Source organism: Lasioglossum baleicum, unplaced genomic scaffold (genome assembly GCF_051020765.1).
Source record: "Lasioglossum baleicum unplaced genomic scaffold, iyLasBale1 scaffold0059, whole genome shotgun sequence".
NCBI classification, from domain to species: Eukaryota; Metazoa; Arthropoda; class Insecta; order Hymenoptera; family Halictidae; genus Lasioglossum; species Lasioglossum baleicum.
Genome location: NW_027469119.1, coordinates 182,248 through 208,011, shown reverse-complemented (window position 1 = coordinate 208,011; position 25,764 = coordinate 182,248). Strand labels below are relative to the sequence as shown.

The following is a 25,764-nucleotide window of genomic DNA, read 5'->3' as shown; positions in this document are numbered from 1 at the left end:
GTCAGCTGAACGCATACTAAAATGAAATCGGATTAAATGACAGAATCTTTTTTTTTTTTTTTTTACATAGTTTACAATAATATAATCGTTTGTTTTATCTTTCGGATTCGCACGCTACGGGCAAAGGACACAATTTCACAATGGGTCGCCTAAAACATGAGGTGGATGTTTTGACGGTCACGACGCGAATGTGGTTGTCGTCGCCGGGATGTAATTGCACCACTCGCCCCAGCTCCCACTTACACGGAGGAAGGTCTGAATTCCTAATGAGGACTAGTTGTCCTATCGAGATGGAAGGGCGGGGGCGACGCCACTTTCCGCGTTGCTGAAGCGTATTGAGGTAATCGTTCTGCCATAATTTCCAAAATCGTTCGGTCATATGCCGAACTAATTGCCATCGCGAGAGGCGATTTTCGGCGATATCCAGAAGCGAAGGTTGCGGAGGGGTTGTGAGGGCAGATCCAATAAGAAAATGACCTGGGGTTAGCGGAACGACGTCATCGAGAGTATCGGAAAGAGGTGAGATGGGTCGTGAATTGAGGCATGCCTCGATTGCGCAAAGGAGCGTCGTAAATTCTTCAAACGTCAGTTTTCGATCGCCTAGAACGCGTCGGAGATGGTGTTTAACGCTTTTAACACCGGCCTCCCATAGGCCGCCGAAATGTGGGGCAGATGGGGGGTTGAAGTGCCAAACAACACCATCACTGGCGGTTTGATTTTGGAATTCTGGATTTCGAAGAGCGGCGCGATAAGACATGGTCAATTCCCGATCTGCTCCGACGAACGTTGTTCCGTTATCGGAATACATGCTCTCCGGTAGGCCTCGACGAGAACAAAAACGGACGTATGCGTTCAAAAAGGCTGAGGTGGAGTAATCCGCGACTAACTCCAAATGCACCGCCTTGGTGGCCATGCATATGAAAAGCGCTATATAGGCTTTGCGGGAAGTGATCCCACGACCCGCGGAGGCGCGGATGAGAACGGGGCCTGCGTAATCCAGCCCGCAATGCGAAAAGGGTTTTTTCGGCGGGGACACTCTCACGGCAGGAAGATCTCCCATGATCTGGGTCGGGATCGAGGCGCGTTCGCGGACACATTTGACACATGCGTGAATGACAGCCTTCACCTGACTCCGACCTCGGAGAAGCCAGTATTCTTGACGAAGAATATAGAGGGTTAACTGCAAACCGGCATGCAAGGCCCGTGCGTGGGCTTGTTCAATGATGAGGCGCACTAACGGGTGTGGAGCTAAAACAACCGGATGCTTCGATTGAACGGGTAAAACTGCGTTGCGCAGCCGGCCACCGACGCGAAGAAGTCCATTCTCGTCGATAAACGGGTTGAGAGACTCGAGTGAGTCCTTTGACGAGAGAGATTTTTTATTTTTGATAGCGGCAATGGTTTCTGGAAACTGAATTGCTTGAATGCGGCGCAACCAAAAATTTTTTTGCATCGGAGACCTCGCGAGCGGACAGGGCGCGTCCTAGAAAACACCTTTGACGGGACCGGCGACAACAGCGAGCATTTCGGACGAAACGTTGAATATAGGCCGTTACTCTCATTAGTTTTGGCCAACTAGAGAATCGAGATTCTAACTCGCAAACGGGAGCTGGAGCCACGCTGTGAAGCACAACCTTGGATTCGGACTGGTCTTCAACCGTGAAATATTGAGGTTGGAGGGGCCATTCCGGGAACTGCTAACGGAAATCGTTTGCCTTCATCGTTGATTAGTTGTTGAAGAACGCGGAGAGCCAAGAAGGGAGCACAGGTCATCCCATACGTGACGGTCAGTAACTGAAATGCCTGCGTGTCCTCGGAACGAGAGGGCTTCCAGAGGATGCGTTGGTAATCAACATCGCGTTCGTCCACCAGAATCTGGCGATACATTTTGGCAATGTCTGCAGTATAAACGAATCGAAAGGTTCGCCACCGTAGAATGACGGCAGGAAGATCGAGCTGTAATTTGGGACCCGGCATAAGATGATCATTTAGCGTAGATCCGTTTGAGGTGACACTGGAGGCGTTGAAAACCACGCGAAGATGTGTGGTAACGCTGTCGGCACGTAGGACCGGATGGTGTGGAATGTAAACGCATTGAGAAGAGGAAGGCAAATCGGGAGCTTGACGCATGTGTCCAAGATTCTCGTAATCTCGGAGGAACTCCTTATACTCCTCAGCTAGCGAGGGTTGCAATTGAAATTTCCTATAAATTGATTGTAGGACCTTGTCGGCAGCAGAACGAGAGTGACCGATGTCAATTGGGGGGCCCTTACGGAAAGGGAGACGGACGATATACCGTCCATCGGATGATCGCGACGTGTGCATTTGAAAATGCCGTTCGCATTGTTCTTCCTCCTTGGTGAGGGGGGAATGCGCAGGGATTTCCTCAATTTCCCAGAATCGGCGCAGATCGTTCGACAGAGTGTCGTATTGGATACAGTGATGCATCGAGATGCTTGATTCCGAACGAGGTTGAGAGAGAGGAGATGATACGGGACCAGAGATTACCCAACCGAAAATTGTATTCTGGGCAATAGGCTGCCCGCTTGAACCCTTCTTGAGACCGTCGAGAATTATATGCGAATACACATCTGCGCCGAGAAGGAGATGAATCGCGGCGGAACTCGACGGATCAGAATCGGCCCACTTAAGCTGCGATAAATGAGCGAGGGCTCGATCATTTTGAATACGTTTCGGCATGTACGTGGAGAGCGATTTCAAAACGAGCGCTGTGGTTTCGACTGACGGAGAGTCGGAGTCGCGAGGAGCTACGAGGAGATGCACGGCTCGACGCACCGTACCGGCGTGAACTCCTCCGACGGCGGAAATGGATGTCGCAACGCGGGTGCACGTCGCACGCAATAGGTGCACCATAGATTCAGTGACGAAACTGGCTTCGGATCCTTGATCGACCAAGGCTCGTACGGTGATGCACCGGCCCGACGGAACGCGAATTTGAACCCATGCGGTGGCCAGAAGAATACTTGAACTCGAGGTGGCGAGGGTGGACGCGAAATGCGAATTGATCGCGGACGAATCTTCCGACGGAAGCGGCGACGAGGCTGTACCTGACGGCGCGGAACGAGGTGCATCTTCATGCAATAGCGAATGATGTCGCTTATGACACACACGGCACAAGTACTTGCTCGCACAGTCTCGTAGAACATGATTACCGCTCAAGCAATTAAAACAGCGCGAAAACCTTTGAACTAGTTCACGGCGGCCGCTAGGGTTTTGCGCCATGAATTTCGGGCACGAACTAAAAACATGTGACGCCCTACACACTGGACAGATAGGTCGCGACGTTGTAGAAGACTGCGAGGTGGTCGCTGCGTGGACTCGCGAAAAACCAGCTGTGGGACGAGGCAGAGTTTCCGAGCGCGATGTGGGCGAGGATTCAGATTCAGTTGAAAATTCCTCAAGACCGCGAGCGCGAGAATCGAGAAACTTCTGAAGAGTTTCGAAAGACGGAGGTGTAACGTCGTCGCTGATTTTTAATTTCCACGCCTTTCGCGTCGGACCGTCTAGCTTTTGGGAAACCAGATGGACCAAATGGTCGTTCCAGAGATCCTCTGGTGTTCGTCCGATTTTCTGCAGCGACTTGAGTATGCTGCCGACACGATCGCAAAGGTTTTCCAAATCCGTCGCAGATTCACGAGATAACGCAGGAATGTTTTGCAACTCCGACATGTGAGCGGAAATGATACGCCGCGGATTTTCGTATCGACCTTTCAATGTGTTCCACGCGATTTTGAAATTGTCCTCGGTTATCGATAAGTTGTCAATGCTTTCGAGAGCGCGACCCTTTAATGCGGAAACGAGATAATGTAGGCGCGTTACATCGCGAAGCGAGCGATTATGTATAATGAGAGCTAAGAATTTATCGCGGAACGATTCCCATTTATCGTAACGGCCTTCAAACTGCGGTAGATCTATCCGTGGAAGCTGTGATTCGGGAACCGACAGACACGCTTGTCCGTCGCTCACGGAAGCAGACTGACCTGGAGAATCGAGAGTGAGCGCGTCGAGTGAGTCGTCATGAACGATAACGTGTCCAGGTAGACCTCCTCCGTTGCAGCGAAATGGTCCTCCAGGAAGTACGGAATGCTCGCACGGTCGTCCGATGGAATGGTAGCGAAGAGGTGGGAATGACCCGTCTCGAACTTCCGCCACTGGTTCTGGAGGTGAACAATTCTTGTCCGCAGGTTGGATTTGGTCCAGTTATTTTTCCCCAGCTTCTTGAGGTTGGTGAGGGCTCGTTCGATCGCCAGCTGCGACTGCACGTGCCCTTCGAGAGACTGTGCCATGATGACGAAACTCGTACACTCCTTCACTGAATTGATTTTCCTCGCGATCCGGCTCGAAGGACCAAAATGTTCGGTGGCGATCGACGATCGAAATCACCGATATCCGGAACCGCTCAGACGTGAGCGCGTGAGGAACACGATAAGGAGTTAACTTGAAGAAGGAGATGATTCTGAATGCACCTGGCGTGTTTCACAAAGAAAATTTGAACTTTATTTTATAACGATCTAGTTGCCAGAAGATCGCGAACCGTTACCGTGATAATCGTAATATGAGTGCGATGTACAACAGTGGATCGTGGTCGAAAGACGAATAATCGCGAAGACCGAAGAGAGCCTTTTTAAACGCTCTTCGAGCGACAGGCGGGGTCGCACGCGATTGGATCATAATCGATCGCATGATCCTCGAAGATGACTGTCCGAGATTCAAATTGAAGATGTTTACCGGTAACGAGTGTCGATAAACACACCGTGGCCTAGCGAAACGGTAACAATTGATCGCTGCTCGACTCTAAATATAGACCACAACAAAACAGATCGAACGTCGATCGACAGTCGGCGTAACGACTAATAAATCTTCAATTTGAATCCCGAACACGTACAATTCAGATTAAATAAAACATTTTAAAAAGTCATCATAAACTATAAACTATCAAAATACAAGTTTAAATGATAATTTAATTTCGTTAGCATCTTTTTATCCATAAACAAATAGTGACAAGTTGAAACAATATAAACTTTGAAAAGGCTTTTAAAATACCGGCACAAATTAATCGGCATGAATAAAACCTTTTGCGCGTTCCAAGAACCCCTTATACATCCTACAATCTAAAATTTAGTTATATATTTTAGTTATTCTACTTCTTCATTATGTACATGGGCTTTTTCGAAAAAAAGGTTACCGCACGAACGGTATTGCGTCGCGAGAAAACATGTCTGCGATCTGTACGAACAGTATCGACGTGTCGCGACTATGTACTATGTATACATACATATGTAAGCATAAACGATGTATAACTAAAATATATAACTAAATTTTAAATTGTAGAATGTATAAGGGGAACGCGCAAAAGGTTTTATTCATGCCGATTAATTTGTGCCGGTATTTTAAAAGCCTTCTCATAGTTTATATTGTTTTAACTTGTCACTATTTGTTTATAGTTTATGGATAAAAAGATGCTAACGAAATTAAATTATCATTTAAACTTGTATTTTGATAGTTTATAGTTTATGATGACTCTTTTAAATGTTTTATTTAATCTGAATTGTACGGAGTTTGTCTTGAAAACGTTATATCTTAACGTTATATCTGCCACGGTTCGTTTTCTCGTTTAGTAATTGTAAGTTGTGCGGTTCCAGATAGGTCCGAACAACTCCTAAACAGCAACGGTAAGCACACGTGTTTTGCAGATACCACTGGAACACGGAAAAAGGCCCGGTCTTGCTAGCGAATAATAATGGATGTTTATTGCTAGTTCTGTGACGCACCCCATTCTGGACGTTCGCTGCTTTTTCTCTACCTGCGGCAGCGAACTGCCCGGACCCGTTTTTCATTTTCATCCCGCACAAAGTGGTGTCTTAATCCCGGGACCCTCAAGAGTCACAGCCACCTTCATTACTTTAGTGTACACAATATAAATACGTTCCGTTATAAAACCTTCGATGCGAAGAAATAAACGCGAGTCCGTATTCCGAGTCCGATTCAGGTAAACTACCAACCGGCGACGTATCTACCGTGACCGTGACCGTCGTTAAACCATTAAACCAAAGCCGCCCTTCCAGATGCTCTCCTCCCAATTGCGGTCCTTTTTTTTCATACATCAATCTATGCAGCTGAACATTCGTTATAGAAAAGTTGAAACCATGCATGTCGAAAAGTTAGTAAGTCGGGAGATATTTCAATTTAAATTATTATAATTCTCAAGACATCTCGTCACAATAGCGAGAAAATTAATAATAAACGTCAACGTCACACACCAGCGATATAGTGGTGTTTTAGCTTTAGGCCGTCCACATACGGGTCGATCGTCGATTTGGTCGACGCGATCCAGTCGCATGCGACTCTCCCCTCCACTTGACTTACAATGTGAATTAATGGAGAGCCGCACATGGGTCGATTCACGGTCGATTGAAATCGGCTCGACTGAAATCTCCTCGATTCTAATCGCGTGCGATCGGAAGCGAAGCAGAACAATCGCGTGGATCGTACGATTCGCGCGACTCATGGAGGTAAGTTTGTGCAGCAGGGTGGATCTTAGTTATACTTGGTGAAAATTATTTTGTCGAATTTTTTCGGGACACCCCCTAGAATTGTGACACTTGACGCAAAAATAATGTGTGCAAAATTTGAAATCGATCGGATAACGGGAAGTGAAAATAACTCGTGAAGACTTAAAAAACTATGCTGGTAAAGGAATTGAACATTTTATTTCCCACAAAACACTACGATTTTTTGAAAGATTTTCAATTCCTATAGAATTTTTTAAGAAAGATTCCGATTCATGGGAAGATGACGAGGATTTTGGACTAAACATCGTACAAAACTTAAAAGTTGTTAATGACACTGCTGAGCGCGGTATTAAGCTTATTCAAGACTATAATCAGTTATTATTAAAAAATGAAGAGGAGAAACAATATAGGTCAAGGTCACGAATTTTTGTTTTTAAATTAATGCTACATTTTGTTTCTACATTATTATAGTGCGTAAAAAGACAAATTCAACGATATATAAAAATATATACTAATGATATACTACAGTGGAGAAAGTCGAGTTACAAAATTAAAAAATTTTCAAAGTCGATGCGGCAGCACTTCCCGTTATCCGATAGATTTCAAATTTTGCACACATTATTTTTGCGTCAAGTGTCACAATTCTAGGGGGTGTCCCGAAAAAAATTCGAAAGTCGAAAAATAAGGTCCACCCTATTGTGCAATTCATGTCATTTATACCTTGATTTGGCCAACATTTTTTGTAGTTTGAGTGCATTGCACTCTTCCATGTGGTCTATATATTTAGGTTACATTGGTTATTATTTATTTATTATCTCTTTTTGTAGAGAAAAGCGGTTGTCGGGAATAGGGATTGCAATCCCGCGATGCGGGATCCCGCGTCATTAGTCCAGTCAACGAAAAGTCGTAGAGGGAAATGGAAGGAACACAATTTTTAATTTTGGGACTTTGTTTGGACTAGTTAGGAGGTAAACATACTAAAAGTCCCCACTCCTAGAAGGTGAGCGGGGTGCAGGGGGCACATAGTTTCCGAAATATAAGCGGAAAACCGAAAAAGGGATCTTCTACGTGCCCCCTGCACCCGCTCACCTCCTAGGAGTGGGGACTTTTAGTATGTTTACCTCCTAACTAGTCCAAACAAAGTCCCAAAGTTGAAAATTGTGTTCCTTCCATTTCCCTCTACGATTTTTCGTTGACTGGACTAATGACGCGGGATCCCGCATCGCGGGATTGCAATCCCTAGTCGGGAAGTATCGGGGCGCGAGATATCTCGTCCGTGGTAGCGAAACGGTTAAAAATCAGGATATTCTCAAACGTGAGGGGTATAGTCAATATCATAAGTTAAATAACAATAAAGGGATGAATATTGCTAATCAATTTAAAGATAGGAAATTATTATTAGAATGGTCTGTGGTGTCCGGAAGTTGCAACTAAGCATTTGGCCAAGGCAACAACCTTCATAAGATTGCCTCAGCGAATTGCTAAAGCGAGGCAATCGACCTGCCAATGCTTAGTCAGCAAGAGATACAACATAAAAACTCCGGACACCGCCCCACGCGGGCAGAATGAGTACGCGTGCAACTATGTCAATATATTATTACTCTCTGTAATTGTGAAAATAAAGAAAAAAGGTTCTCAGTAACCGGCTGCGGCACAAAAATTTGGTGGCAGCGGTGGGATCCATCAACATTTGGTAGTCAGAGAACTAATCCAAAAAGGACCCAGCAACACTCAGTAGTCTGAGGACTAATCTGAAGAAGGATCCATCAACATTTGGTAGTCAGAGAACTAATCCAAAAAGGATCCAGCAACGTTCAGCAGTCTGAGGACTAATCTGAGGGAGGATCCAGCAACGTTCAGCAGTCTGAGGACCAATCTGAAGGAGGATCCAGCAACGGTCGGCAATCTGAGGACCAATCTTAGGAGGCCAACCACTCCAGACTTCCTTTCCGGCGACCTAGGACAGGAGCTAACAGAAGTCAAAAGGGCTATAGTTGCAGCAGTCAGCAGTCCGAGGACCAACGACCGAGCAGAGCCAAGCGAAATGCGACTTCTAATATTGTAAGTGCAGAAATTATATTTAAATTGGAAAAACTGTAACCAGAATCTTGTATGTCGGAGAAAGGCGAAGATATAAAACGCGTGCGTTTACCTTACCATAAACGTATCTCAAGACCTTTTGAGTCAATATTCGATAAATCCCACATAGTCACTGGGAAAAGAGAAACGCATACGCCTTACTCCGATCCACCGGCATCGCGGCGAACACGTATACCCGCACCGTACATAAACCTAGACAGCGACCCGTCGAGCGATAGTGAAGGTTACGATAATATAATTATACAGAGAGAATACAGTATTAAAAATATCGACTTCAGTCTACTAGAAAATCGAAACATGACAACCAACGGTAGCGACCGAGCAACGGGCAACGTAACCGTACTAAAAGCGCTCTCATTAGTAAAAGACTTCGGCGGAGAATCAGCTAGCGAGTTAACCACTTTCTTGAAATCATGCGAGATCGCATCAGAATTAGTTTCCGTAGGTGAACGACCACTACTATTGCGAGCAATTTTAGGGACAAAACTTAAGAAACGGGCGGCAAAGAACTAGAATATCGAGACATAGGCAGTTTTGACTCATTAAAAACACTATTACTAGCACTATTTAAGGAAAAACGTTCGCTATGCGCAGTACAATCGGAATTTAACGCATGTCACCAGAGAGATAACGAAAATGTCAGGTCATTCGCAGCAAGGTTAGAAAAACTAACGATAGAACTGTCACAATTAATATCGAAACCCGGAAACAGCAACATAGTAAATAAGGCATTAGTAGAATCAGTAAACGAGCAGGCAATAAACGTTTTCAGCATAGGGTTGAAGGAAAAACTGAGAGTGATAATTAGATCGCGAGCGTTTGGTACTCTTAGATCAGCTATAACTGCCGCTATCGAAGAAGAACAGGCACTTGGGCCGAACAACAGTCGCAGTTATGGAAATTATGGAAGCGCCGGATTTAATAAAGACAGAGTAGGACAAAGATATAATGAACCGAAATGTGAAAGATGTCACAGACAAGGGCACCTTGCGAAGAATTGTTACTCGCGCCTAAGCATGCCGCGACCGGAAATATCATCTAATCGCCCCGCGTTTAATCGCCAAGGCGTCGGTCCCAGACGGGAGATGTATCACACAACAGTAGTTTGCAACTATTGCAATAAACCCGGGCATGTTCAGCGCGATTGTAGAACATTAATGAGAATCAACAACGGGGAGATACGAACCAGAAATACTGAGCAAATACCTAGTTACCGACGTGACGCGTACGGGAATACGGAAAATAAGTCACATGGTAACGGAATGGGAAACAGATCTGGGCGAGCAGAATCACATGAAAGGCCAACTCTCGAATCTTATCAAATAAATTGCACCAATGGAGGGAGCAAATCAAAAAATATAGTATAAATAGAAGCGAAGGAGATAAAGTATCCAAAAATTCGCATGTTGGTCGACACGGGAGCAGATGTTACGTTACTCAAGTATAGCAAAATTATAGGGAAAGTGCGCACTACACGAGAAGTAGTAACCCTGAGGGGTATAGGAAACACTGATATCCCTACCATCTGTAAAATTGAACTTAATGTGAAACTAGGTAATAGGTTCGTTATGCATCCTTGTCACGTAGTTAAAGATGATTTTCCCTTACAAGTAGATGGAATACTGGGATACGATTTCATTACTAAATACAAGGCAATAATTAGACCAGGAGTACGCGTAGAAATTTTGGACACACACTGGCCATTAGTTCAAGATGAAGAAATTATTATTCAACCACGAACCGAGACGATTATACGAGCACTAACAAATAAGCAGGGGCATGGGTTAGTAGAAAAACAAATGATAGAACCGGGCGTATATATAGGAAATTGTTTGACAAGTTCTGATGATGGCACGTGCCCGATACCTATAATAAACATGACGACTCGCGCAATACAGTTGCGGCCTCCGACGATGCAACTAGAGACGTTCTCGACAACACCAGATACTGACCTACGCGATATCAGCAGTAGCAGTGAGTGTGTCAGCAATATAACATACAGTGGGTGTAGAAAGTATTCGTACACTGATAAATTTCAAACAAAACTGTGAAATTGTTGTTTATTAACTATTTTTTCTGTAAACAATGAATACGTACATATTCTGAGATGTCTATAGAATAGATACAATGCAAAAAAAATTAATTTCTTGATTAACTTGCGAATGTAATAAGGAAAAACAAAAAATCGACTGAAATACACCAGCAAATAGTATTCGTACAGTCTCTAACTGCTTACAATTTGAGAAAAAAAACGTAGTGTAAATTAATGTGACATTAAAAAATTGTTAACTAGTATTTGGTTGGATAGCCTTTGGCCTTTATAACCGCTGCAATTCTTCTCGGCATTGAATTTACTAAATTTGAGGTCACGTGTTGTGGAATCTTGTTCCACTCTTCCTTCAGTGCATTTTTTAAGAAATTTCATGTTTTCTGATCTGTCGTTCTAAATAATCCCACAGGTGTTCTATAACATTGATATCAGGAGATTGTGGCGGAGTTTTCAGATACGCCGGTGTGTTATGTAGTATCCACATTCTGGTATTATACGCAGTATGCTTGGGATCATTATCGTGCATGAAAACGAAATTATCTTTAATATTCATTCTCTCTGCACTAAGATCAAGATTACGTTTCAAAATGTCAATATAGACCCTGTGGTTCATTATTCCATCAATTAATTCTAATGAGCCAACACCAGCTGCACTCATGCAGCCCCAAACAAGTACTGAACCTCCACCGTGTTTGACTGTAGGTTTTAAGTTTTGTGGTTTCAATTCTGTATTTTTTTTTCTCCAAACGGTACAGTGTCCATCAGACCCAAAAATGTTGAATTTACTTTCATCTGTGAAGATCACTTTATTCCAGTACTCCACTGGTGTAGTTACATTATTATTTGCGAATTCCAGTCTTTTCTTTCTATTCATTTCACTTACGAAAAATTTTTTACGGGCCACCCGTCCGTGATATCCTGAATTTCGTATAAAACTGCGCACAGTACTAGCAGATACGTCAATGTTTAAATTATTTTTAATGTGTTCAACTATTTTTATTGCACTTATTCTTGGATTTGTCTTTACCATTCTAATAATAACTCTACCAGTGTATTCATTGATTTTTCGTGGACGTCCACTTCTTGATTTATTTTGTAGTCTTTTTCGTAGCCCATACCTATCAATTAAACTTTGTATAGTAGATCGAGGTCTACTTACAATACGCGAAATTTCTGCTAAACTTTTACACTGATTGTGCAAATTAATAATAATTTTTCTTCCGTCTATCGTTGTTTCCGCACGTTTCCGTCCCATTTTTCAACGATAACTTTGAATATTTCAGGATTTTGAACTGCTATTGATGCCAACAACGTTTCTAAATATACTGAGGAGATCAATCATACTTACACCGCAATTTGTTTATGTTTACATGGTATGTTTACGTTAAGAACTGTTCCCTACGCAGTTCGAATTAAGGAGTGTACGAATACTATTTGCTGGTGTATTTCAGTCGATTTTTTGTTTTTCCTTATTACATTCGCAAGTTAATCAAGAAATTAATTTTTTTTTGCATTGCATCTATTCTATAGACATCTCAGAATATGTACGTATTCATTGTTTACAGAAAAAATAGTTAATAAACAACAATTTCACAGTTTTGTTTGAAATTTATCAGTGTACGAATACTTTCTACACCCACTGTATGACATTCGAGTATTGACCGGGAAAGATAGGATGAAGGCCCTACGCGACAATGTTAAAACAGAGCATCTAAACGAGGAGGAGAAAGCACGTTTGATTGAGCTATGTGAAAAATATAACGACATTTTCTACTTGGAGACAAACTAGGATTCGCGGACAAAGTAAAGCACAAAATACGATTGATACCGGGCGCGAAACCAGTAAACATAAAACCATATAGGCTACCACAAGTACACAAGGAAGAAGTAGACAAACAGGTCAAAGAAATGAGGGAGCAAGGAATATTAGGGCCTAGTACAAGCGAATGGAATGCCCCATTGTTAGTAGTACCTAAAAAGGCCGACGAGTCCGGCAAAAGAAGATACAGAGTAGTAGTCGATTTCCGAAAATTAAACGAGATAACAGTGGGAGACTCATTCCCTCTACCGAATATAGCAGAAATACTCGACCAATTAGGAGGAGCGAAATACTTTTCTACATTAGATTTGGCATCAGGTTTCCATCAAATTGCCATGGAGCCCGAGGATAGCGAGAAGACAGCGTTCTCAACTTCGTACGGACACTTTGAATACAAACGTATGCCATTTGGTCTTAAGGGCGCTCCTCCTACTTTTCAAAGAACCATGGAAGCCTTATTAGGAGGGCTACGTGGAATAAAATGCTTCGTATACATAGACGATATAGTCATTCATGGACGCTCACTCAAAGAACATCAGGAAAGATTGATGCAAATTTTCGAGAGATTAAGAGAAAGCGGTTTGAAATTACAACCAAACAAATGCCAATTCTTGCGTAAAGAAACAATTTATCTGGGCCATGTCATCACCGAAGACGGCATTAAACCAGACCCGTCAAAATTAGAAGTAGTAAAAAATTTCCCAATACCTAAGAAGGCGAAAGACTTACAAACCTTTCTAGGATTAGCAGGTTATTATAGAAAGTTTATAGAAAATTTTTCTAGTATAGCAAAACCACTCACACAATTGTTAAAAAAAGATGTAGAGTTCAGATGGACTGATCAGGAACAAGAAGCCTTCCAGATATTAAGAGAAAAACTGACTTCGGCACCACTGTTACAATACCCTGATTTCTCAAAACCGTTTACATTAACAACAGACGCGTCGAACAAGGCAATAGGTGCGATATTATCTCAACAGCAGCAGGCAAAAGATCTACCAATAGCTTATGCAAGTAGAGTATTAAATAAAACCGAAATTAATTACAGTACGACGGAAAAGGAGCTACTAGCTATAGTGTGGGCAACCCAACACTTCCGACCTTACTTATACGGAACTAAATTCATAATCGTCACTGATCATAAACCACTTACATGGTTATTTAACGTAAAAGATCCGGGCTCTAGACTAATCAGGTGGAGACTAAAGTTAGAAGAATACGACTACGAGATTCGTTACAAGGAAGGGAAGACAAACCAAAACGCGGATGCACTTAGTAGGATGTACATTATCAAACGCGGACGCGGAAGGCCAAGAAAGACACAATCAACGGATGACGAACCACAGGCGGCATCAGATAGCTCAGGTAAAGACGATAAAAAAGAAAAGGACGAACCAGAGATTTCGGAAACAGACGAAGACGACACGATGGATACGGAAAACGACAAATATACAGAAGAAGAAAAGAAACAAATATTATACGAATACCACGACGCCCCATTAGGTGGACATGTAGGTATGAAGCGGACTTTGAAACGCATACAATTAAAATATTCATGGCCAGGAATAAGACAAGACGTAGAAAACTACATTTCGAAATGCGAAAAATGTCAGAAAAATAAGCTGAGAAAAACAATCAAAGCCCCAATGATAATTACGGATACACCATCGGCACCTTTTGAAAAATGCGCGCTGGACATAGTAGGACCACTACCCGAGAGCAGCAACAGAAACAAATACATATTAACATTCCAAGATCTGTTAACCAAATTTAGTAAAGCGATACCCTTACAAGATCAGGAAGCAAATACCATAGCCAGGAAATTCGTAACAAAAATAGTGTGTGAGTACGGAATACCAAAAAAATTACTTACAGATCAAGGGACTAACTTTCTTAGTCAGATATTTAAGAACACGTGCAAACTGCTTAGAATAGACAAAATACAGACGACGGCATATCATCCAGAGTCAAACGGTGCGTTGGAAAGAAGCCATAGGACGCTAGCGGAATATCTAAAAAATTTCATTGACGAAGATCAATCGAACTGGGATGAATGGCTCTCCTATGCAATGTTCACGTATAATACAACGCCGCATACAGCGACAGGTTTTACTCCTTACGAACTCGTATTTGGAAGACAAGCCGAACTACCGACCTCGCTCAGACTCGCGCCGCAACCAGACTATACCTACGATCGTTATGCTCACGAACTTAAACAACGATTACGCTCTACTAATACAATAGCGCGGGACACAATAAATAACCAAAAACTGCGTTCTAAGCAAAACTACGATAAAAGGGCGACAGATATCAAATTCATACCAGGCGACCGAGTACTATTACGCGACGATACAGTTAGACGAGGGCGATCGAAAAAATTGACACCGAGTTGGATAGGACCATACACGGTATTAGAAGCACACGCTAACGAAAATTATACTATAAAAAAAGGACGTAGATCTCTACGAATCCACACTAACCGTTTAAAACACTTCATAGATTAATACTACTAACAGAATAGGATTACGTTAAGCTTTTGGCTTATTAATAGATCAATACACCATAGTGACCAATGCCTTGTACTCCATTTGCAGAGTCTCAATTTTAATTATAAGAATAACTCACGGGATACCACCGGACGAGTCCATTAACATTCAAAGGTTCGCAGACCAGCCAGAAATCTATTTCGAAGAACTAGGTAATCTACACATGTATAGGAATACTTGGAAATTAGTAATTCACTTAGATGTAACACCGTTATCTATTCGCAATGCCAAAATACAAACTGCGCTTATCGAGACGACGAAACAGTGTACGAACACAGCTAACTACAGACTGAATAAATTTTGTAAACAATTCTACAATATATCCCGCAAGGAATTAGAACAGATTGCTGTAAACCTCGATTATGTACAGCAAATTATAGGAACGGCGACTCGGAGTCGCAGAGGACTAATTGACGGAATCGGACATTTCGGGAAAGCATTATTTGGTACAATAGACGCAAACGACAGACGAACAATAAATAGACAGATAGCAATACTTGAAAACGAAGGTAGTACACTAAGAACATCATTGTTAGAACAAATGCAAGTCGTAAATAGAAACATTAAATTGTATAACGAATCCATCTGGAACATCAATCATAACGAACGAACACTGTTAAACACAACAAACGCACTTAGACAGCTACTGGAAACGGAGACGAACAACGAGAACCTCCAAGCCGCAATAGACGAACAGGCTATAATTTTCGAAAGTATAGTCAAGGATCTAGCCGAAGACGTAAAAAACCTTTTAGAATACACAAAAGATATCAGGAAAGGAATTCTGAACCCAACAATCCTTCCTCCCAAACAGATTATAGAATACCTAAATTCAGCCTTACCTCACCTACCAAAAGGACTAAATCCACTCCTTATACGAACTAATCAATTTAGCAGCCTATAGCACTTCCCAGTCTATCACTACAATTATCGAAGTACCACTACTCAACGCCAAACAATATAAGATAAATAAGGTATATCCAGTACCCACAAAAATAAACGGGTCACTCTTCGCATATTTAGATACCACCGATACATATGTAACAATAGATGTAGCAAATTTAGACTACGTGCATATTAATGCCGAAGAATTTAAAAAATGTAAGCTTTAGACAACGACTATACAGGGTGTCCCAAATGTGGTGTACTTAATTGAAATGGGAGGTTCCTGAGACCATTCTAAGAGACATTTTCCTTTGCACCAATGTCAACTGCGGCTTTGTTTAGGAGTTATTAACGAAAAACACGGACCAATCAGAGCGCGCCCTAGACGCGCGATGCCACGTTCAGCCCGGCGCGCCGGGAGACGAGCGCGGTGTAACGCCGCGATGCCGCAACGAACAAGAGTTTCTCGAGATTATGTGAATCTTCCCCGATTTGGATGAGCTTTGGATATGTTGTCAAGACCATGATTCTGAACAACATTACCCTTTACAGTTTTTGTCGGTCGGAAGAACTTTACTTGTCAATTCATATGGGTGGATCTCTTTACCCGACTTACGGCAACTTTACCCGAACGAGGGAAAAAGCAGAAACTGATTGTATTAAAACCTCACTTATTCAGCCGTAAATCCATTTGCTGCTTCGAAATGTGTGTCACTGGGTCACTCGGTGACGAACTGCACAGATGTCTTCAGGTATACGACAGTACCGAAAGCTAAGGGACGTACGGCCAGGTCGACGAACTGCACAGCCGGTGGTAAAAGGCCTAAGGGATGCGCGGTCAAGTCGACGATCCAGAATTTCACTTTCACTTTCGAATCGATAAATAATTCGTATGTTTATTTCACACAGATGCCTTGAAATTTTTCCACACTCACAATCACTGTTCACATTTGTCAACACATAGTTATGCACTAATAATAATTGCCATATCCCTTGTACTGCTGCACAAATCACAACAATCAGGTAATGCAATCACTAGACTGCGGATTTCATGCATTTGCAGCAAACATGAGTAGGTGCATTTTAAGACAGTAGAGAGATTAAAATAATTTCAAAACACCATAGTATTATTTTCAACTTCTTAAAATGATCACAGTGAGAATCAAATATCTGTCTGGCTCCTGTCCCTTGTAATAGCGGCAGCCAACATTAATGTTGCATAAAGATCCGTAGTCTAGTGATTAGTTTAAATATTACTATCAAAAACACAGCTAATAGCAACCGTTAGCTTTGAATTGACAAGTCTTTGGAGATGTTCTCTCTATCGCGGCTCGAACGACACTGATTTTCCGCAAGATTTTTCTAAAGAATTTAGGAAGGCCATTTAGAGTGTCGAAATTCGAAATGTACACGCTGTAGCACGAGAACGACGGGACGGTTACACGAAAAACAGAATGCGAGAAGGACCGCTGTAAGCTTTGTGGCAAACACATGTTTAGTTTTTCCTGCAGGTTGGTACGCAGAGTCGATGGGTAACTGTTCGAAAACGTCATCCGTCCTTTTACCCAGCAAGGGGTAAAAATGTCAGGTCAGCGTAGCATCCCTATTGTCCTATACCTTCCTTAAGAAACTTTCTAAAAGAAGGACAGACGACGTTTTCGAACGGTTACCCATCGACTCTGCGTACCAATCTACAGGAAAAACTAAACATGTGATTGCCATAAGTCTTAAAGCGGTCCTTCTCGTATCCTGTTTTTCGTCCAACCGTCCCGTCGTTCTCGTGCTACAGCGTGCATTTCGAATTTCGACACTCTAAATGCCCTCCCTAAATTCTTTAGAAAAATCTTGCGGAAAATCAGTGTCGTTCGAGCCGCGGTAGAGAGAACATCTCCAAAGACTTGTCAATTCAAAGCTAACGGTTGCTATTACCTGTGTTTTTGATAGTAATATTTAAACTAATCACTAGACTACGGATCTTTATGCAACATTAATGTTGGCTGCCGCTATTACAAGGGACAGGAGCCAGACAGATATTTGATTCTCACTGTGATCATTTTAAGAAGTTGAAAATAATACTATGGTATTTTGAAATTATTTTAATCTCTCTACTGTATTAAAATGCAACTACTCATGTTTGCTACAAATACATGAAATCCGCGGTCTAGTGATTGCATTACCTGATTGTTGTGATTTGTGCAGCAGGACAAGGGATATGGCAATTATTATTAGTGCATAACTATGTGTTGACAAATGTGAACAATGATTGTGAGTGTGGAGAAATTTCAAGACACACATTTCGAAGCAGCAAATGGATTTACGGCTGAATACGTGAGTTTTTAATACAATCAGTTTCTGTGCTTCTTCTCTTTTTTTACGATAATCTCGTAAACTAAAGCCAACCGCCAAATAGTCTAAAGAGAAATGTTATTCAGAATAATGGTCTTGACCACATATCCAAAGCTCATTGAAATCGGATAGGAGCTAGTAGTACATCGATCCCATGGATTTACAAGTAAAGTTTCTCGCGATAATCTCGTAAACTAAAGCCGATCGCCAAAAAGTCTAAAGAGAAATGTTGTTCAGAATAATGATCTTGACCACATATCCAAAGCTCATTGAAATCGGAGAGCATTCACATAATCGAGAAACTCTTGTTCGTTGCGATGTCACGGCGTACCACCGACACTCGCTTGTCGGCGCGGCGTGGCGCGGCCGCCCAGGGCGCGCTCTGATTGGTCCGTGTTTTTCGTTAATAACTCCTAAACAAAGCCGCAGTTGACATTGGTGCAAAGGAAAATGTCTCTTAGAATGGTCTCAGGAACCTCTCATTTCAATTAAGTACACCACATTTGGGACACCCAGTATATGTAAGTTACACCATCTTGTTTTTAAAGCACTACCAAAAGGTCCATGTGAAGTACAGATCTTTACGAAACTAGTACAGCAACCTCACAACTGTAACCTTAGATTTATAAACCTCAACCAAACCATTTTGATCGAATTAAATCAACCAGGGACGTGGATCTATGTTACGCCAATACCAATACAATTAGTGATATCTTGCGATCAGTACCCCACTCAGAACACATTAATACAAGATTCTGGACTAATAATGATCAAGGAAAAATGTACAATTTCGACAACCGAGTTTACAATAGAAACAAGTAGGAATTGTAGGTCGGAAAAATACTTGAATTATTTACCTATGCATAATTTAACCGTACCGAACTTAGTGAAGAGCATTAATGTCACGCATTTAAAATACATGGAACAATGTAAACTTCGAAAAATAATTAAGAATCCAGAAGAATTACAAGCGATAAGCAGAAGTTTAATAGAATTAAGTACCGACCTAGATTCTAAGAATAATGTAATACCGGTAGAAATTCAATACAGCCTTATATCATCCTTTTCCATAAGCAGAATAATTATACTCGTTTTAATTGTATTAGGTTACTACAAGTATGCTTCACGATTGAAATGTAAGCGAAAAAATCAGCAAATTTATAGCCAACCAATCGAAATGACAGGACAAACCGCAAATAAACCAAAACCGAACCACGTAATCCCATAGAACCATAAAATATTTATGTATACGTTATTATTATATAAGTATAATATAAGTATACGTTACTATTGTTTATAAGCTATTTAAACTTATCCGTTACTGTATCATATCGTGCTCTACATATTTCATGGAAAAATGTAAGAGCACTCTCCCCAAGGGGGTAGGAATGTGGTGTCCGGAAGTTGCAACTAAGCATTTGGCCAAGGCAACAACCTTCATAAGATTGCCTCAGCGAATTGCTAAAGCGAGGCAATCGACCTGCCAATGCTTAGTCAGCAAGAGATACAACATAAAAACTCCGGACACCGCCCCACGCGGGCAGAATGAGTACGCGTGCAACTATGTCAATATATTATTACTCTCTGTAATTGTGAAAATAAAGAAAAAAGGTTCTCAGTAACCGGCTGCGGCACAACAATTTGAAAGCACAAAGCGGCACAAAAATTGAGAAAGTGAAATAAAAAAATGTTATAACTAACAATTAAATCGACTTCGAAAAATCGCACTAAAAAAATTAATTAAAAAGTGTGAAATAATGATAAGTATTATACAAATAATTATGTGAATATATATATATACACTCGAACTTAAATACAATACAATCTTTTCGGAGGCGACGCAAAAATTGGAAATTTTCCTTAAATTCCTTAAATTTGTCTACATACTTTGTTCTTTACAGCAAAAGATTCTGTAGACTTTCCCGAATACACTGATATCCAATATTAATGCCAATATTAAACACGTTTAAACACCACTTTCGTACCAATTTTTGTGGATATTTTTTAATTTTCTAAATAAGGGTCCAGCGGAAAATCGAAATATACCACGCGATAGAGCAGTCTTCTATCTTGAGAAACCAACCTCTCAAGTTTTGAACGTCAACCTTTTTTTTCGCAGGTGACTAAAGTTGTTAGAAAAATTGCAATCTTTCAAAATTGTAGAGAAAATACTAAAAGTTGCATTCTCAAACTTTTTTATGCGGGCTTATGCGACAGTTTCATCGAAATCGGTTGATGCAGAGAAAAATGAAAGGCATTGAAAGATGTAATAATCCTTAGACTGACTGCGGTTATAGGCTGAAAATCGTGAAAATCTGCAATTTTTACCATCTTTAAATGTTTGTAGCTCATTGCAACGTCGACAGATGTTGACGAAATTTTCAGGATATGTTTAATTAACACAGATCGACAAAACAAAACGTATTTTTTAAATTTTCAATATATGCCCACATAAAAAAAAGTTGCAGAATACAACTTTTAGTGTTACTTCTACTGTCCTGATCAAAATTTCTTTTCACATCCTACAGTAAACTAATTGTTAGCCACCCTGTAGAAGGACACCATGTTCCTAAGTCCTAAGGGATGTGACCGCGGAGTGGGGCGAGGGTGCCTTCTCTATAAAAAAGCGCGCTGGTCTCTTTCCGTCACTTGTCCGCCTGCAGCCGTCAAGGGACACGTACCGTTTTGCTAGAGGTTTTGTGAGCAGCTGTTTGAAGTTTGAAGTGCTGTTGTGAATTGCTGTTGTGAAGTGTCATTGAGAGAACTTATCAGACCCAGTATATATTTACAAAAGTAAGTACTATTTAAGTTAGTAAGTTTACTATTAAATAAATTTACTATTTAAGGGGACAAACCCCTTTTTCCATGATTGCATGGGTGCAGAATTCGCGTTCTCATTTCTCGGTAATACACAAAAATAGCTTTTACCGTATTCTTCAATTTTTAGGATATACATACAATGGAGCCGGCAAAAACATAATCGGTTGTTCAATTTATAGCTGACAAGACGGTAGAAGCGGTGCCAACAAATTGGCTACAAGGCGATATATGCTCTTGGCCGTCTCTACAGGGACCAAGATTGGCTAACGCGATCAAAAAAGTAGAAGTGCCGCAACCAGATTGGGATCAATATATTATACAGAAGTTCCGGAACAACATCTTTAGTAAGTTGAAGTAGTTATACACCATACATGTACAATTAAAATAATAATTAAATAATTCTCCTAGCCGACTACGCGAAGGCGCGAACAAAAGCAAAAGAGGCTGAATACACCAGCGATTTGCAGTCCGAGGTGGACGAACCAGGAGTGTTAAAAAAAAGAAAAATCATACGACCGGCGTGGAGGAGCAGCGAGGAAGACGACAGTTCAGTTGAGACAATGCTGCCCACTCCCCCAATTTTGTTGAAGAAACCCAAGATTGGTATGTAAATACAACAAGAAGCGCCTTACGATATAGAACATCAAATGTTACATTCATATAGCTGCATATCTCATTCCCTTACTGTAATCAGTATATCTTTTTCCTTCAAAATATATTTTATTTCTAGTTACTGCTACCAGTCAGGAATTGCCGCACTTCTACCCCACAACAACCATAGTGCATGAAAGATACAGTAAATGGAAGAGGAGCCAAGATGTCTCAGCCCGATTGGTATGTAAATACTGTGACGTTGCAACGTTTGCGACGTCCCTTCTCCGCTAATTCCGCGCATATTTTCGAGAGCGATAAAGGACCGGACCGCCCTCTAACGGGACACGTACCGAGACAGGATTCGAGAGCGCTCCTTTAAGAGATCCCGATATTATTGAGGACCTCCTAATGACATCTGTCGCGCGTGCCGAGAACGGCAAGTTTCAGGGCCGTATATGGAACGCGCAGAAGGAACCACCGACCGTCCGAATTGTCACGGGAAATGAACAATCGCCCCAAGGCCAGGAAGCGCCCGACGGAAAAGTGAATGGCCGTTTCGAGAAATTAGAGCTTGGTGCGAGGACACTCGGCAAACAAACCGGAGGCGCCGCCAGGACAGTAGCTCTCTTAAACATCTCGTCCAAGGTGACGGACTGGAAGACCTGACGCCGTCTCGCCCCGTCAAGGGAGAGCTACCCCGGGGTCGGTGCCCTCGTAGCCAAGAAGAGGAAGCCCCTCCGCTGGTCAAGTCGAGCGATAGGCTCCTTGACCAATTTCGTGATTGCCCGGGGCCCTAGGGCGCGAAGAGGGAACGCTCCTGTGCCGTAGAGTTACGCCGTGGAAACACGCCATAGGCAATTCGGAAAAGTGGTCGAGTGGGGGGAACCGAGTTCGATCCGCTAGATTGCCGAAAATCGATGGATCACTGTCGCGCTGGCTCTCGTTATCGCATGTCGTGCGCTCTGCACTCGCGTTGCGAACTAATTGTAACTTAGCGTCGGGAAACCGAGAAGTGCCCGTTGGAGGTTTTCGTGGTGTCTAGGATGAAGTCCACCTACGCTCCGGCCGTGCCTCACGCTTTATCGAGAGCAGTTCCGAAAAAGGGTATCGAAAACGAGAAACGGTAAGCCGCACTTGTGATCCATTCGGTAGTTCGTTGCGCGACGGCTCGACCTTCGTCGCGAGAGGACGAATGCTTCCCATTCCGTCCTCGATAATTCGCTCGCGTTCGTTTCGGGAATGCTTTGAGATTTCGAGATTATTTTGAGAGTTTTCGTCTTTAAATTACGTGCGAAAGAGTGTCCTAAGAGGAGTCGCGTTTCGTGCGAGTGATCTTTTCGGTCTCTTCGCGTTTCTCGAATCCTGTGTCTCTCGCCGAACATCGTAGGGTTTTCGTCGGCGTTCGATCGCGTAATCGTTAGCGTACGCGTCGGGGCGAATCACGGGCGGAAGTCATCGCGACAGTCTCGCAGTTCGCCGATCATCTGCGCCTCGCGTTTCCGAAGTTCGTTGCGAACGAAACCACGGTAATTGTCAGCGGTATCGTGCGAGCAAAATCGGTAAGACAACCGCGCGGCGAACGACCACCTTCTCGCTATCTTGTATGAAGAGCGCGGGCTCTCGGGTCGCGGTCACGTGGCCGCAGATTTTGTAATTTAACAACTGCTACAATAAATAGCTCGAGACCATATCGTAGTCGAATTACTCGATTCCCTGTGAGATCCGTCCTGCCGAGAGGGCTGTCCTAGTCATCCCGTGTTCGAACCATCTGGCCCAGTCGCGACGTCGTTTTCGATCCGCGTGTCTCGAAGATTCGACTCTCGACCTCGGCTTCTCCGAGCTCGAGCCTTGTTCCGCGTTCCGTGTGGCATCCTTGCGGTGCCTGGCGCCCGAACCTTTCGTTTGTCGTGAGGAAATCGTCGAATACTCGAGTCTCGTTTGTCTCGGGCGGACCGCGTGTACTCGGCTTGCCCGCGGCCTGGTCTCAGCGCCTGCAAGGCCCGAAGTTGACCGGCTTCCGCGAGTCAAACCGCTCGTCGGAAAAAGGTTAACGTGACAATACAAAAGCAAGCGTCTTACGATATAGAACACCAAATGTTACAATCATATAGCTGTACATCTCGTCCTCTTACTGTAAATAGTATTTCTTTGTTCATCAAAATATATTTTATTTGCAGTCACTGCCAACAGCGAGGAATTGCCGCCCTCCAGGAAGAGATGCAGAGCATTTGAAAATACACAGTAGCCGCCAAGAAGATCCTATCCGATTGGTATGTAAATACAAAAGCAAGCGTCTTACAATATAGAACATCAAATGTTACATTCATATAGCTGTACATCTCGTCCTCTTACTGTAAATAGTATTTCTTTGTTCATCAAAATATATTTTATTTGCAGTCACTGCCAACAACGAGGTATCACCGTCACTGCTAGGCGGACTGCATAGAAGAAGAGAGCAAACGTAAGAGGAGCCAACAAGATCCTGCCCGATTGGTATGTAAATACAAAAGCAAGCGTCTTATGATATAGAACATCAAATGTTGCATTCATAACTGTACATCAGCTGACACCTACCAAATCTAAATTTCTAGAAAACAAGCTAAATATTGTAATGGAGCAGCTACATCTGTTGCGCAGTCTCCTGATGGAGGTGTTGATTAGGATGGACAGTAACGACAAAAGATGGGACGACCTACAGTCTGCGGCTTAAAAAGGAAGTCCGTCAATTTTCAAAACTGGCATATTATTCCCGATTGATTGTGAAGAAGAGATGGAAAAATTCGAGAATAATCTGAAAAACGAGAAACATTTCATAGACGCGGTAAGAAATATAACGTTAACGATACAAGTAGAATTCTAATTCAGTTGTAACAAAATTATCAATTTGTAGGTGGACGAATTAGCAGCAGTGGGAGGTAAACATAACTATAATTTCGTGAAACGGGTAATGACCTGTTTGATGACCAATAAATTCGCTATGCAGTACAGTTGGATGGGTCGGAAAGGCAAGAAAGCTTTCAATACTTTGCAAATAGCAAAAGTAATAATAGGTAATCATCACGTTTATTTTATTATAATATTTATTTGTATACGATTGAATATTATTCAACAAAATTTTCATTGTTTAGATGCAGCAACAAAGGCGAAAGTATGTAAGCATAATAGCGAAACTGAAGCTTCCATGCAATCTTGGCTCAAGAGAGCAACGGAGCGAAGTAAGGGAACAACGAAACATTTCTAACACTGTATCATTGTCACCTACAGTAGCGGACAAAAGTTCAAGACCGCTCTAAAGAAGACTATAACTTTTTTAATATTATACTATATGATTGAAGATGGTATAATATTAAAAAAGTTATAGTCTTCTCTAGAGCGGTCTTAAACTTTTGTCCGCTACTGTATCATTGTCCACCTGTATATAATTGCAAATATTCCAAAATAAAAATATATGTGAAAAGTGTATTTTACGTTCTTTGTAAAATCCTGTAGCGCTTTAAAAAAATAATAATAAATAGTATAGTTAGGGCATATACAGCGGAAACAGCATTGCGTAACTTGAGCGAAGGGATTTCTTGTGCATGAGATCCAGTGTGGGATCTCAGTGTGTAGTCATCGTGTCAAATATTCAAGCCGTGTTGAATATAGAGGGTGAGGCGCCAGAAACAGGCCACCTGAATAACTCTGCTGATATTGGTGTTAGGAAGAAATGCATCAGATGGAACTTGCTTGGTTTCAAGGGCCCGGGGCATTAATCAGATGTGAGTAGCTTTTTTGTAGGTGGATGCGTAAAGGACATATGAAGGTGAACTTCATTTTTTTAAATGGAATGAGGTATTTTTTCATACATCAAATGATGCAGCTGGGCATTCGGTATAAGAAAGTACTTACCTGTATGTATGTAGAAAAATTAGTAGTTCAGGAGATATTTCAATTTAAATAACTCTAAAATACCATTACTGTCGTACTAAGACGTTAGTGTTTACTTACTTGTGTAATGTCTTAGTACGACAGTAATGGTATTTTAGAGTTATTTAAATTGAAATATCTCCTGAACTACTAATTTTTCTACAT

General features: G+C 42.1%; 1 protein-coding gene across 1 annotated transcript; it reads right to left on the bottom strand.

Moving 5' to 3' along the window:
* Positions 1 to 94: 94 nt before the first annotated feature.
* Positions 95 to 4,307, bottom strand: LOC143219689 (uncharacterized). Its single transcript, XM_076445557.1, has 4 exons — positions 4,002 to 4,307; positions 2,297 to 3,804; positions 1,716 to 2,203; positions 95 to 1,248 (listed from the first exon to the last, which is right to left on the bottom strand). The coding sequence occupies exons 1-4, from the start codon at positions 4,305 to 4,307 to the stop codon at positions 95 to 97; spliced, it is 3,456 nt and encodes a 1,151-aa protein (XP_076301672.1).
* Positions 4,308 to 25,764: the final 21,457 nt, after the last annotated feature.

Excerpts from the sequence above, each read along its gene's own strand:
- LOC143219689 (XM_076445557.1), bottom strand. The coding sequence starts at position 4,307 with ATGGCACAGTCTCTCGAAGGGCACGTGCAGTCGCAGCTGGCGATCGAA. Across the intron at positions 2,204-2,296 it reads TCGCGATCATCCGATGGACG|GAAATTTCAATTGCAACCCT; the intron begins GTATATCGTCCG and ends ATCAATTTATAG. Across the intron at positions 1,249-1,715 it reads ACAACTAATCAACGATGAAG|CTCCACACCCGTTAGTGCGC; the intron begins GCAAACGATTTC and ends CGGTTGTTTTAG.